This window comes from Rutilus rutilus, assembly GCF_951802725.1.
Source record: "Rutilus rutilus genome assembly, chromosome: 4".
NCBI classification, from domain to species: domain Eukaryota; kingdom Metazoa; phylum Chordata; class Actinopteri; order Cypriniformes; family Leuciscidae; genus Rutilus; species Rutilus rutilus.
This window is the reverse complement of record NC_140212.1, coordinates 39,115,821-39,129,727: the sequence shown is the minus strand read 5'-3', so window position 1 is coordinate 39,129,727 and position 13,907 is coordinate 39,115,821. Positions and strand designations below refer to the sequence as shown.

The window sequence follows — 13,907 nt, the reverse complement described above, 5'->3', positions numbered from 1 at the left end:
TTCACATACTTTTGAAAATCCAGCATTTAGTTGATCCTGGTAAGTGCTTATTGTCACAGTTGTAAACACAACGGCTTTCTTCTTCCACAAGGGTTTTTGGTGTCACGGCATTTGTTTCCACGCAGACCGTTAAAGAACGCAACACACGCGTCTCCCGGACATCCTGTAGAATTCAACAAATCAGATCGCGACTTCGAAACTCCTGAAGAGTTTCCAGAAAATGTGCCATATGCATCAGACGTACAACCAACGGCCTGTGGGCGTGACGTCTGAGGCTGAGACTAGGGTTAAGCTGGTCTTTGACACTATTTTCTTCTGGAAACAAACTTTGTTGCATTATTTTTCTGTTATCTCTGTAAAGCTGCTTTGAAACAATCTTTATTGTAAAAGGCACTATATAAATAAATGTGACTTGACTTGACTTATTGTTTCCACTTAATAAGATTAAGAGAAAACTGTTGTTTATTTTTTGTTATTTATACTGTTTTTATTTCTATGTTAAATTTGTGGAAAGGAGTTCAATCAGGAGGTCACACAGCCTCAAGCAGAAGTTCTGGAAGCTCATAAATCATGTACAGTAAGATCTGAAGAGACTCATGTGAAATCATACAGGAGAAAAGCCAGTCAGTTGAATTTGTGGCAAAACCTTTTACCGTGCTTGTATATTGTCTTTCATGCATTTAATAATTCATACTCAAAGTAGAACTGGTAAGACATTCATTAGAAGATTATTAGTTAAAACATTTCAAAATGCATGAACTTTGTCATCAAGGATTTTTGTAAAATATTGTGCAAAAATCTCATCTCGTTCTCGAGAACCCAATCTCGTGTCTCGTCTTGTGAGATAAGTGTCTCATCACACCCCTATTTCTTACCTTAAAATCTTTCTTATCTTCAAATCACGTTCTTCTTCTGAGGTAAATCCAAGGTAAACTCACAGCGTGTCTTCCAAACTCCATGAAAATTAGAGGATTGATGAAGTGGTGATGAGGGCATTAACAGGTTCACATTCCTTCACATGGACAGATTTATACGCTCATCCAAATTTATACGCCAGCGCGGACACTGAGGTCAGAGGGCCAGCTACAGCTTGCGGTCCCCAAGTCAAGACTTAAAACTCGGGGGAACAGGGCCTTTTCTGTGGTTGGACCTTAACTCTGGAACGCTCTGCCCCTCCATGTCCGAACTGCCCCTACATTTGAGTGTTTTAAGGCTCGTCTAAAGGCTCATTTTTATTCTTTGGCTTTTAACTCCGCCTGAGTTGTGTGGTCCTCTGTGGTGTTTATTCTTTTTATCTTTTATATTTTATATATTTTTAAACCTGATGTTCTTATTTTGTTTGAATAATTCTATATTAATTGTTTTGTATGTTCTGAGTCTTCTGTGCAGCACTTTGGAAACTGTGTTTGTAAAATGTGCTATAGAAATAAAGTGGATTGGATTGGATTGGATTGGACGATTTGCAATGCGCTTTTGCATGCGTGGGTGTGGTCCCATTAGAGATAATTAACACGCATCTAAAGAACTGGATCTCTTGTTGGTTTCATACAAATGACTTAAACAGAGAATATTTGTTTTCATTTTGAATTAGATAATTTAAAGGAACACACTTAAATGTTTATAAAGATATATTGCTCATGTCTGTGTGACAATTATTCACTGAGTTTTGTTTCAGTTTAGAGACGTGCTCCAGAAAAAAAAGTTCACGGATACGGAGAGGCAGAAAGCACACCCTGTTTATTTTCTTTATTTTACAAAAGGACAATGGTTTGATTGGAAGTGGAAACATACACAAGTAGACATTTTACAGTTTATTTTTTTATATTTCTTTTGTCTGTATGAGCATAAATGACTGAGTATTTTAAGTCTATTTTGCTACTATGTGAAGAAAATCCAGCAAAACGTGCCAATGCTTTTGTCGACTCCTAAGGGTTAAAGCATATTCGAAGGCATTGTCTGTATAGTAATGTTGTGCAGCAGGTTATAGGACACTAGAGATCCCGAGTACTAGTGTAAAAAGGGAAGAGACGTCATCCAGCTTAAAGCCAGTTGTCGACTGTAGACGCAGTGCTAAGAGTATAAATATTTTTTAGTGTCGACTTTAGACACTTGGGTGTCGACAGGAGTTGTCGACCCAGGTAGACCTAAGTCAGGTGTGTAGGGGAAAATCTACCAGAATTTGGCGAGCCAGCCAGGAGTTCTCAGAATCTCGCTCTGTCTGTGGATGGGGATGAGGAACTCATTGTCTTCATTCTGCCAGACTGTAGAACCCTGTGCCACAGAGGGACCATTCCAGACGGGCTGTAAAAGGACTTAAGGTAGGACGACAGACTCCATACTTTTACTTTCAAATGCTTCTAAATTAATTAAAAGGTGAAATTGACTTTTAGATTCTACTAAATAAAATGAATGAAGAGAACTGGGGATCACATGTAAATGATTAAAGGATTTAAATGTTAAATTCAACCAAAGTGTTATTTGAGTATTTTAGTTGTGATTGAGTACTCCCAAAAACTTGTCAATAAAACTTTGTTCCTGCAAAGAGCAACTTGTCATGTATGTTGGAAGTGCTAGGGGAAGGAAAATATCACGCTATAATGCTACAACTTAAATTCCAACTTAATTCTGATTTAATATAAAGACATATTAAGAGAGAAATGTTGAAAGAGTTGAATAAGATCAATAGATAAATATTAGTTAAAACTGTGTGTATTGTTTTTACATTTTGAAATCAATTTAAAAAAAAAATGCAGAAATTGTTAAAATTATAAATCATAAATAATAGGAAAATGCACTCTGTTTTGTATTATTTTAAATGGCAAAAATGGACCATAGTTATTGCATAAATATAAATAAGTACCATCAAATCCTCTCAAAATACAAAATAAAAAAAGTTTCATTTTCAGCTGTCCGGTCCCAAATGAGGAGCACCAGAGGGTTAAGTTGTAGGTTTATTTTTTTATGATTTGATTTTTGCAGTTCTCTGAGTGTTCAAATTTCAGACAGCTGCCTTGACAAATGGGAGCAAAAAAACTGATGTTTGTTCAATGAGATGACTGGTCAGTTACCTCCTCGGCCGCTGTGTCATCCTCCTACGACACCGGCGGCCGCTCTCTCTTCTCCCATACCCCTGGTCTTGAAGTTGGAAGGGTGAAATTGTTCCACTCAAACAATGCTGGAACAGCTCCCCTGATTAATAACTGTCTCCCTAGCTCACGAACATCCTCCTTTTCAAAATGGCGGCTATATACTCAGGTATGGGGACTTACTGTGAAGTTGTCCCTCCGGATAACGACAAGCCATTTTCGCCTGATTTCTGCGTCAGATGGAAATGTGTAAAAACTAAGTACTCTGTTGTACTTACTCAAGCCTTGACACAGAGCCACACAACAATGCTCAGCTGTAGTGCTGGTGGCAGATTACCGCAAACTTCCACACCAACAAATATTCAAAGTGAACCTATCTGGGGATAACAACAGCCTGCACAGCCTAGTCCAGCTATAATAAGTAATTTAGGTTTTAATGATGCACATAACACCATCATTAGCAAGACAGCTAAAAACATACTTTATAATGGAAACACACATGCACCAAGGGGCGGAGCTAGCAATGATGCACACCCAGGTAGCATAATTGCAGTCTTTTAATAGACAGGAATCAGGTACTGATAGGCTGTCACACCACTATGACTAATATGGCCAGCTTTACCACCCCTCATAACCACCTGAGCACAGTATCAGCAGTTACTTTTATGACATCTTACTTGCATAGGGTTATCTCAGGAGAGTGAACTGAACAACAGAGCAAAGTGCGGTAAACCAACCGAAGAGAAGATTTCTTTCTGGTAAAACAACAAATTATATACTTACAGTTACTATCTGATTATTGTTATACAGATGCTTTTCTTTGCATTATATTCTGCATTTTATTTATATGTATTTATTTTATTAATAAATGAATTTCTTCTATATTGGTTGGTAGGGCACTTTTGTAGTGTCTTTGGAAAAGAGCTTCTGCTAAATGCATTAAATGTAAATGATGTGGATCAATTTAAACATGAGCTGTTTGTTATATAGTACATTCTCTGTTATTACAGTCTAATTCTAGTTGATGCCAATAATTTAACCAATGGAAATAACTACTATTGACATTGCATTCAAAAGTTTTTCAACAACATGAAGACCACGTTTATAATAATAAATATTGTAAGGCCCAGCCAAATGGCCCAACAGCAGTAATCAGTAGAGCAGGTATTGGATAACTGCACGTTTGGTCTTTTCAGTGTGGCAAAGTAGTTTAATTCCAATAAAAATTTATCTGACTTGATTATTCTATTTAACTCTTTACTTGTTCATTTGGATACCAATGTCGCCGTTTAATGTGGATCCCACGAGGGCCACTCCCATGCTTGCTCTCTCTAAAAGTATTTTATTTAGACTCCTTATATCTGTATACACTCCTCTGTCAGAGGTCATGACCACTACTACAGATATAAGCCGACCAACCTTACTTTCTCTGATAGTAGCTTTGGTTTGGTCATGCCATGGTTTCCCATCTAGAGTAACATTACATTAAACAGAGGTAAGACTCACCCTATTTAGGTTGGTTTAGCAACAATTTGTTATCCTAATCGGAAATTCGCTTTATTAGCCTTTACAGTCTAAGTACACTTGAATTAGTGCTAAGTGTTAGCTGGATCTCTGAAATCTCAGTTGGTGTGCCCTATGCTCCACTCAAAACTGGACTTAAGTCTGTTACTAACCTGATGCAGATTTGCGGTAACAATGGATACAACGTAATCTACTAGAGTTAATAATTTCAAGTAAGTCAGGTATTAATAATCAGGTAAATGTATCATGCCGATTACCAATCAATTCAAAGATGGTCAATACAAAACATCAAATGCTCAGAAATAAAGAGTAAAAGATGCATACCTGACCTCTGAAAAATAAATAATATGTGGACGACACTCAGCATGGTCTGAGGTTCTTTTTCTCTTAAATTATTATGAATATATAATATTTTAATAAATAAACTGGAAAGTTTGTTTATAGAAAATCTATTTTATAATCTAGTCTTGATTTACACTGATTTTGTACAGGTAAATTTCAGATTCAGAAAGAAGAATGTCTCACACTGTCATGCCCGTAAACTCTTCGACGGTTGTCATCCAGTTTCAACCACCAACACAAACTGGGACAAATGTTCCTGTGCCTGTTTATGGACAACAGCTAGCAGGAGTTTCACCTCTTCATGAACTTCAGCCTTTTCTGAAAGGCCAACCAAAAGCCCTTGGGGTGAGAAATTGTTCATAAACCCAAATAATTGATTTTTGTGTATATGTGTGAGGTAAGGAAATTACATAAATTCCAAAAAGGAGTTGTACACACATGAACAAAGCATTTTTTTTTATAGAAGAATGACAATGCCTTGGTAATGTAGGAAAGACAGCAATAGAAGACAAGGTTTATCATTTACAGTGTAAAATCATAAAAAAAATGTATAGTTTATCAGTCAGAGAGAAGAATGTTTTAGGAGTTGCAAACTATCAAAAAATGTGAAGTAATGAATAGATTTTGCTAGTCCGCAAATCAGTATGTGATTTCATGCAATGAGAGTACCTAGATATTTTTGTAGAAAAACAAAAATACAAAGTCCATACTACAGCTGTTATAAATGTATTTTCTACATTTTATATTGTAATAAATGTAAATGTAATATTGTTTTACTTTATAAAAGACTCTCTTGTCCTTCACAGACTGTCCAGATAATGATTGGTCTGTGGACTTTCCTGTTGGGAATCGTGTCTTCAATTCATGCAGAATCCATCTTTGTCTTTAGTGGTGTTCCTTACTGGGGATCTCTCATCGTAAGAAACAGCTATACAATTAAGTGTTGTGTCTTTTATAACACAAGTCACATATTCCAATAGAGGCCTTGATTTTTGTCTTTCTCTCTGCTCTCAGTACATCATCGCAGGCTCACTCTGCATTTCTGCAGAAAACAAACCGAATTCACCCTGTTTGGTATGTACAGTACATAACACTTGTTATTATTCAGGGTTTAAGCACCAGAGGTACTGGAACCCTATTGTGTTCATAGTAATTTTCCTTAATTTTCTGCCAAAAAAGTCTATGGGCATCAGTGACCGTAATTCATAGAGACCCCAAACTTGTCAGTGTCATGATCCCATCGATGTGCCTTGTGTTTTGTATGTACTTATGTCAAAGTGTAGTTTTATCCCTTTTTTTTTTCTGTGCAAAAGCCACAATAGATGAGAAACACAAGACGTGAATGGCAAACAAGACACAGCTGGGAACAACCAGAAACTAATCAGGGTAACTATGGTAACAAACAAGGCAACAAGGGAAACAGGAACTAAACACAGAAACAAATGGGAACAGAGACATTTCAACAGAGAAATACATACAAAACAAAAGGCATCCCTCCAGGATCGTGACAGTCAGGAAGGTCTCAAGAGTGCGCATCTACTCAGGTGCATAGACACACATCTGTCTAACACTAGGTGGTGCAAAAAAAAAACATTTTTTTTGGAGGGAGGAAAAAAAAAACATTTTCAAACTCCTAGGATGTTGGTTCAATCTTCACTAAATTTTTATTTATCGAAGCGTGACAATATAAGTGAGTTATACTGTCTGGCAATGTTCATTTTTCACAAATTTATCCTTATCTCCAAACTTAATGAAATTTAATAGACATAGGCCTGGTTTCACAGACAGGTCTTAGATTAAAGCCAGGATTAGGCTTTAGTTCAATTAGGACATTTAAGTAGATTTTGTGCCTTAAAAAGCATTACTGATGTGCACCTTGAGACAAAATAATGGCACTGACATATGTAAGATATGTCAGTGCAAGTTGCTTTCAGTTAAAACAGCTCAAACATGCATTTTAGTTTGGGACTAGACTTAAGACAGACACTTGTCTGTGAAACTGGGCAATAGACTACATGACATTTTGAGAATTCACACCAAACTGTGTCATAGTGGCACCTATAGGAGGGGCTATAACTGAAACTCTTCTTTATTGTTATTAGGATTAACCCCTTGAGATGTACCATCTCGTTTTCGAGGGGGTCCTAGCAAACGTACTCGGTTACCTAATGTAACCTCGGTTCTCTCTAGAAGAGGGAACGAGTATTGCGTAAGTTGCTTACGCTACAGGAAAGTTGTCTTTCTTCGAGATCTGAAGCCAAAAAATTATCCTTAATTTTGTATTCATTGTCAACGCAGTGCAGCAGCAGGCAGACCACGGCAGGCTGTAAGAGCGTGCTCATTGGCTGCCCGGCGGCAACTGCTTAAGCCTACCAGTGAGCCCTGTATGACGTCACACCCTTCTAACCGTCAAGGTGGGTGTGGCCAGTGTGTATATAAGCAGGGCTCGTAGGCTGAAATTCTGGTTTTCACAGTCTGAAGCGCAAAAGCTCGTGGCGCAACACGGCCGGTTACGCAATACTCATTTCCTCTTCTAGAGAGAACCGAGGTTACGTTAGGTAACCGAGTACGTTCTCTTACGAGAGGTTCTCTCGTATTGCGTAAGTTGCTTACGCTACGGGAACCCATTGTCAACGCCGTGTGCGCCGAGCATCCAGTGCATGAGTTCCAGGGAGACCGGGGAAAACAGCATGCCGAACAGGTGGCCGGTAAAGAAACGGGCCAACACATGTACAAAGCACTTCACTTCATATGAAAATAGAGCGGCACAGCCGGTCCATATATATCAATGTGAAAGATGCGGCCAGTAGCACGGGCCCGCATAGTACATAAGCACATATAGGGGAAAAATAGAGCGGTCTCACCGGTCTATGTGTGGAGAAGATAACCTCAGCGCAACCGAGTGTAGGACAGGCGGCCAGCAGAGCGGGCCAGCACCAGTACACAGGCGCTTGGTGGGGGACAGAGCGGCATAGCCGGTCTGTGCAGAAAAACACTCTTCTCTTGGTGCCATACCAGAAATATTTGCCAGTGCGTGAATGTGGTCTGCGCATGAGCGACTGGGCAGAACATACATGCCACTTATACTGACAACAGTTTAGCCTGCAAGGCAGGAACTTCCAGGTTATAAAACCTCACGAATATATATATATATCTATAGTCGTTAAATATCTATAGTCGCGGGACAAAACACCGCTATTCCGTTCCAATAACAACATTTAAACAGATTCTCTCCACTCAGTGAATCCACTGACAATCCTGTTGAATGTGCCCTAGTTATTGCCGGTTCTATTACACGGAACATGAAAATAGAGCCACCAGCCACCATAGTCACATGTTTGCCGAGAGCCACATGTTTGCCGTTTGCCGCCTGACATCAAAGCAAATTTAAAAGTGCTGGCTAATGCTAATCGTAAATTCTCTTAGATTATTATTCATGTCGGCACTAATGATGTTCGACTCCGCCAGTCGGAGATCACTAAAATTAACATTAAAGAGGTGTGTGAACTTGCAAGTACGATGTCAGACACTGTAATTTGCTCTGGCCTCCTTCCTGTTCGCAGGAGTGATGAGATAGTTAGTAGACTGTGCTCACTCAATGGCTGGCTGTCTAAGTGGTGCCCACAAAATAATATAGGGTTTATAGATAATTGGAAAAGTTTTTGGGGCAGACCTGACCTGTTGAAAAGAGATGGTATTCATCCCTCCTGGGATGGTGATGTTCTTCTCTCTAGTAATTTGGCTCATAGTCTTAGAGCTCAAACATGACAATCTGGGGCTCAGGTCAGGAAGCAGACAGACTGGCTAAACCGACCGTCTGCTAGCGGCCTCGCGTCACCAAGTTCAGATAAATCCCATCACATAGAGCCTCTTTCACCTAGCTATTATCACATAGAGACTGTGTCTGTTCCCGAACTAGGAAATACAAAAAAACTCCCAAATCCATTTAAGGGTAAAAATTTGATTGATGTAAATAAAAAAAAATATATATAATGCATATGAACAAATGATAATGCTTGGTAAAAAAGCTTTTATGTTTACATCTCTTTCAATAGCCGGTATAGGGTCTAACATACATGTTGTTGATTTAGATGATTTAACGAGTTTAGACAATTCTTCCTCTCCTATAGCAATTAATGACAGCTCTGAATTGCAGTGCAAACTTATCTCGCGCCAAAAGGCATTCACTTCCATATTTGACAATCGGAATATATCATATAATTCATGATATAGTTTACAAGTTTGTGAATATTTGGAATAAAAAAAACACAAAAACAATTTCTACATCTGCGTTACGCATCTGCAAGGAATAAGTTCTAAAACAATGTTCTAAAATAAGGTCGCCTTAAAGTCATGCTGGGGGCTCAGCTAGAATATAAGCTAGTGCCCCCAGATTATATTGGCTACATTAGAATATAGATTTAGTTTGCTATTTGGCGCTAAGAGACCATGTTATCGGGAAATCCAGCCCTGATTGCTGAGTGATGCGCAGAGAGTGATAATTATAATTATTTACCCGCAGAGCGGCTAAATAAATATAATAGTGTTGTGCTCATTTCATTCATAGAGTGCACACTCATTTGTGTCATAAAGAACAAGGCTTAAAACGTTTAAACAGACATCTCAGCTAATAAAAAATACGTGACTGTTACGTAACTGCAACGTAATCTAATGACCAAACTGTCGTCATGGCGACGTAACTAGTTACTTATGGCAACCGGAAAAGGGAAATTCCTGGATCCATTCCCACAACGTAACTTTGTAACGTTGCCAGTTAGTGCAACATCATGGATCAATAGTTGTGTTGGCAATCAGTTGGTACTTTTTATTATTATTTATATATACTTCTATGGGCGAACATTCAGTAGAAAACCTATATTTATGTCCAAGTAGTAGTAAGTTCAAGTCTATTTCAACAGTTGTAAATGATGAATTCAGACTTAAAATGACTTCAGTTCATTTATTTTGAACAACACACAAAAACAATAAAATACACCGAAATTAATAAAACAGCATTACTGCAATACATGAACGAAAGCTTTCAAGACATTCTGTACTGAGTATCATTATATAACCGATATTGATATGCTATGTTAGCTTAACATTAGCTTGCAGAAATTTAGGAAAATACCAAATAGTCACTCACAGAGGTATAAATATTAACAAAAGTATCTGTGATAACTCAAAATGCACATAATACTTTGCGGATGGAACCATAGCTAATGAAGATTGACTGGACTATGTTGTTAAAAACATTATTTCTTAAATAGATACATTTCAATCATATCCCTTAATCATCCGCATGAGACATTGGTGCTTAGACCCTGATAAATGATGCTTGTGGGTATATTTTATTTGTTTGTTTATTTTTATCACACTCCATATACCTAGTTAAAGTTTTAACCTATAACAAGTTAAAGTTATAGTTCATTTATTAATCTATTTTATGTTTTTTTTTCTACCTATAGGTGAAAGGTTCACTTGGAATGAACGTTTTAAGTGCTATAACTGCAGGCATTTCCTTTATCATGATTTCATTGGATTTTGGTCTAGGGCCATTGAACATGTACAATTACTGCAATGATTATAATTGTAATTATACTAAGGACAAGTATGAGGTATGTTACCAACTTTTATATTCACATTTATCCAATATAATATATTGTATTACTATATGAACCTCAAGGATGATAGATTCTGCACAGCTTGTGTACTGATGTGAGTGCTCATCATCAATTATTTTGTCATTATTATTTATGCTAATGTTGAATTCTCTCTCAGACTCTCTTCTGGGGAATCAGGAGTGTATCATTGATATTCGCCTTCCTTCAGTTTATCATCTCCATCTGTCTGTCAGCATTTGCCTGTAAAGCCACCTCCTGCTGTTCTCCACAGGTGAGTGATGCGCCAAGTCTTTCAGTTGCAAAATGACTTTAAGATATCCAAATGAAAGCATAAGTTTCCACACCAGGACATTTCAGAAGGATTTCAGTCTTTTGCTTTTTTTCTACTCCATTTGAAGTATATTGATGTCTATAATCCTGAAATACTGAGTCTCTGCCAGTGTCTTTGCATGTAAGAAGACATAAAACAATTTGTGTGCATTTTTCCAAAGGTGCCGTTTGTTCCACAAGTTTTAACTCAACAACCCTGTTGTTTTGGGCACAATCACTTCCGTGATCTGAACAACTCAGAGGTAAGAGAAGCTGGTAACCCCAGTTTAATTAGACTTTGACTAAAACGGTACTGAAAAAAAAAAACAGTTCCACAAAGCAAATGTATTATTTGAATTTAGTGTCACTATATATGATCTTGAAGTGTGTGGATGTAATGGGTGCATTAATTTGGGTGTTTAATAGCATCAATAAGTCATCTGTAAGCAAGGAAGCTGATCATATAGCTCATATATACTTTTTTCTTTTAGATATCTGTGGTCAGCAACCCTGCCATGCATCATCCTCCTGCAGAAAATCCTCCACAATACAGTGATTTTAAAATATAAATATTAAAACAGAGTCGACAGAGTTGAGGTGGGACACAAGGGTTTTTCCAGTGATTTCCCATCTCTAATGTCTTTCATTAAAAAGAGCACATTATAGAAAAGAAAAAATGATAATAATTACAGACTTTATAAGTCACAAATATGTAAACAATAGGGGTGTAATGGTACACAGAAGTCATGGTTCGGTTCGTACCTCAATTTTGGGGTTTGGTAGAATTTTGATACAATAGGAAAAATGGCCACACTTTAGTTTTAGGGTCCAATTCTCACTATTAACTAACTGTCAACTTTTGTTACTAATTATTGCTTAGTAAACAGCGTTGCATTACCCCTTCTTCTGAACTGGAGTGTGGATCATCTGTGACTGACTGTATTTGTCATCTGACTGCATGCACCGAACTGTGACTGTTCAGGATGAATACATGTATCGTTACACCCTTAGTAAATAATAACTATTCAAGACTAGATACTATTTCATGAGTTCTTACGTTTTAAGTCAAGAACTTTACCTAATCATCCGTGAAACTGGATAGATTGTGAACAACTAATTGCTTAATACAGTATAAACTGTAAGAATAAAGTATACAGAATGAAAAATGGCTTATTCGTGTCTTTTTGTGTGTGTTCCCTTTCACCTTTATTTAACCAGGCAAAACGTAGCGCGTCTGTTGCACGTCACCACGTATCACACATGACCAGAGTCGCCCAATAGTGAGCCTACATGGTGACGTGCAACACAGACGCGCTACGCTTAAACACTACGTGAAAAGACTCGAGGTCCAGAGAGAAGGAAATGAATAGTTGAATAAAGTCGTTATTTTTGTTTGTTTGTCCGCACAAAAAGTATTCTCATCGCTTTATAAACTTAAGATTTAGCCACTGGAGTCACTTGGACTATATTAACAATGTCTTTAATACATTTTCTGGGCCAGCAAGTTAAGGTGTCCATAAGCCTGCAGGAGGAGTGAGCCAGCTCTCAGATTTCATCAAAAATATCTTAATTTGTGTTCCGAAGATGAACGAAAGTCTTACGGGGTTGGAACAACATGAGGGTGAGTAATTACTGACAGAATTTTCATTTTTGGGTGAACTAACCCTTTAAGAAAGAATTCTTATTTACAACAACAGCCTGGCAGGAGAATATCAGTATCCTGGAGGAAACACATACATATTTATCATTAAAACTTGATTAAAACAAGGGTGATGGACTGTGTCATGTCACAAAATAGCCTTCCTTTTTTCTTTAAAAATTGTAAACAGATATAAATATAGAAATTAGGAATGTCCCATGCCGATCTTAAATTATCATGGCCGATCAAGGTATTTTTTAACTGTCCGTATCAGCTCTATCAAGCCTGATCCTTTATTTTACAGCAGCCATCGTGCAAGTGGCAGGAATACGCGGATAAAAATCTGCAGTGTGGAATTATTTTCAGTTGGAATATGAAAGCAGTGCAACAACCACTTGCAATATCAATGCGAGCAGTTTCAACAATGCTGCGTCCAATACTACCAGTTTGATACGGCACCTCAAAACAACAAAAACCCAGCGGAATACAGCACACTTGGGAAACAGACAAGCAATGGGTCCATGTCATTTTGCGGCACAATGCAAGAAATGTGAAAAAAAGCAATGGATGGTATGGTGGTTCATCCCGCACATTCTTCAGCTCATATATGAGGGTCTGCTTTATCAGCGTCGCATCACAGTGCCCCGGCGCACTGAAGCGTTTTTTTGTTTAAATAGTTCAAAGTTACTATCAGATTTAATGTTATTACCTTGACAAACTATACATCATTAAAAAGATAGACTCAAGTTTCAGTATTTGACCACTGTTGTAGTCTGAGAAACTTATAGTGACAGTTATGTCTTAATTTGTGTCAGGAGTTATGAAATGAAAAAATGAGTCCATACCTTTAATATGAATTATGAGCGTCAGCCGCTCCCATTCAGGAAAAAAGTCCTGTGCGGTCGTCATGACAGCGCTTGACAAAACAACGTCCCTCAGGGCTTTTAGCTCAAAAATTTGCAGATTTGGAGAAATATTGATAGATTCTCATAGGTTTACATCAGATTTCTATAGACAGGAATAATATTTATTGAATTTATACCCAAATGCGTCGATGTAATCATTATGAGCGCTGGATACTCTGATGTACTGTGTTTTCAATACACACTGGCAGCCAGAGGGCGCCCTATGCACATTTAGTCCATATATGGAACACATGAAGAAGTGCTATAATCATATGACATTCCAGGAAGTCCCTGACACAAAAGCTGTGTCCCAATGTGAAGGCTGCATCCTCCGAAGGGTCGATTGGCCGTATTTGAAGGCTGATTGCGTCACAGCGGCACGATGAAGGACGTCCCAATTCAATTCATTTTTGGCTAGATTTTTGCGTTTGCCTAATGCAAAACTCTGGTGCTTCTTTGTTTTTGCAAGATTTTCCAG

At 37.9% G+C, this 13,907-nt stretch overlaps 1 protein-coding gene across 2 annotated transcripts; it reads left to right on the top strand.

Annotated features, from left to right (window-relative positions):
• Positions 1 to 3,760: 3,760 nt before the first annotated feature.
• Positions 3,761 to 12,035, top strand: LOC311288783 (membrane-spanning 4-domains subfamily A member 4A-like). Of its 2 annotated transcripts, none has more exons than XM_084406376.1 (8): positions 3,761 to 3,844; positions 5,113 to 5,297; positions 5,759 to 5,869; positions 5,967 to 6,026; positions 10,421 to 10,570; positions 10,734 to 10,847; positions 11,068 to 11,148; positions 11,377 to 12,035. In XM_084406376.1, the coding sequence occupies exons 2-8, from the start codon at positions 5,127 to 5,129 to the stop codon at positions 11,452 to 11,454; spliced, it is 765 nt and encodes a 254-aa protein (XP_084262502.1). In that variant the 5' UTR covers positions 3,761 to 3,844; positions 5,113 to 5,126; the 3' UTR covers positions 11,455 to 12,035. The 2 variants fall into 2 exon arrangements, with proteins under 2 accessions (XP_084262502.1, XP_084262501.1); XM_084406375.1 differs by having other exon boundaries at positions 5,102 to 5,297.
• Positions 12,036 to 13,907: the final 1,872 nt, after the last annotated feature.

Excerpts from the sequence above, each read along its gene's own strand:
- LOC311288783 (XM_084406376.1), top strand. The coding sequence starts at position 5,127 with ATGTCTCACACTGTCATGCCCGTAAACTCTTCGACGGTTGTCATCCAG. Across the intron at positions 6,027-10,420 it reads AACCGAATTCACCCTGTTTG|GTGAAAGGTTCACTTGGAAT; the intron begins GTATGTACAGTA and ends TTCTACCTATAG. Across the intron at positions 10,571-10,733 it reads ATACTAAGGACAAGTATGAG|ACTCTCTTCTGGGGAATCAG; the intron begins GTATGTTACCAA and ends ATTCTCTCTCAG.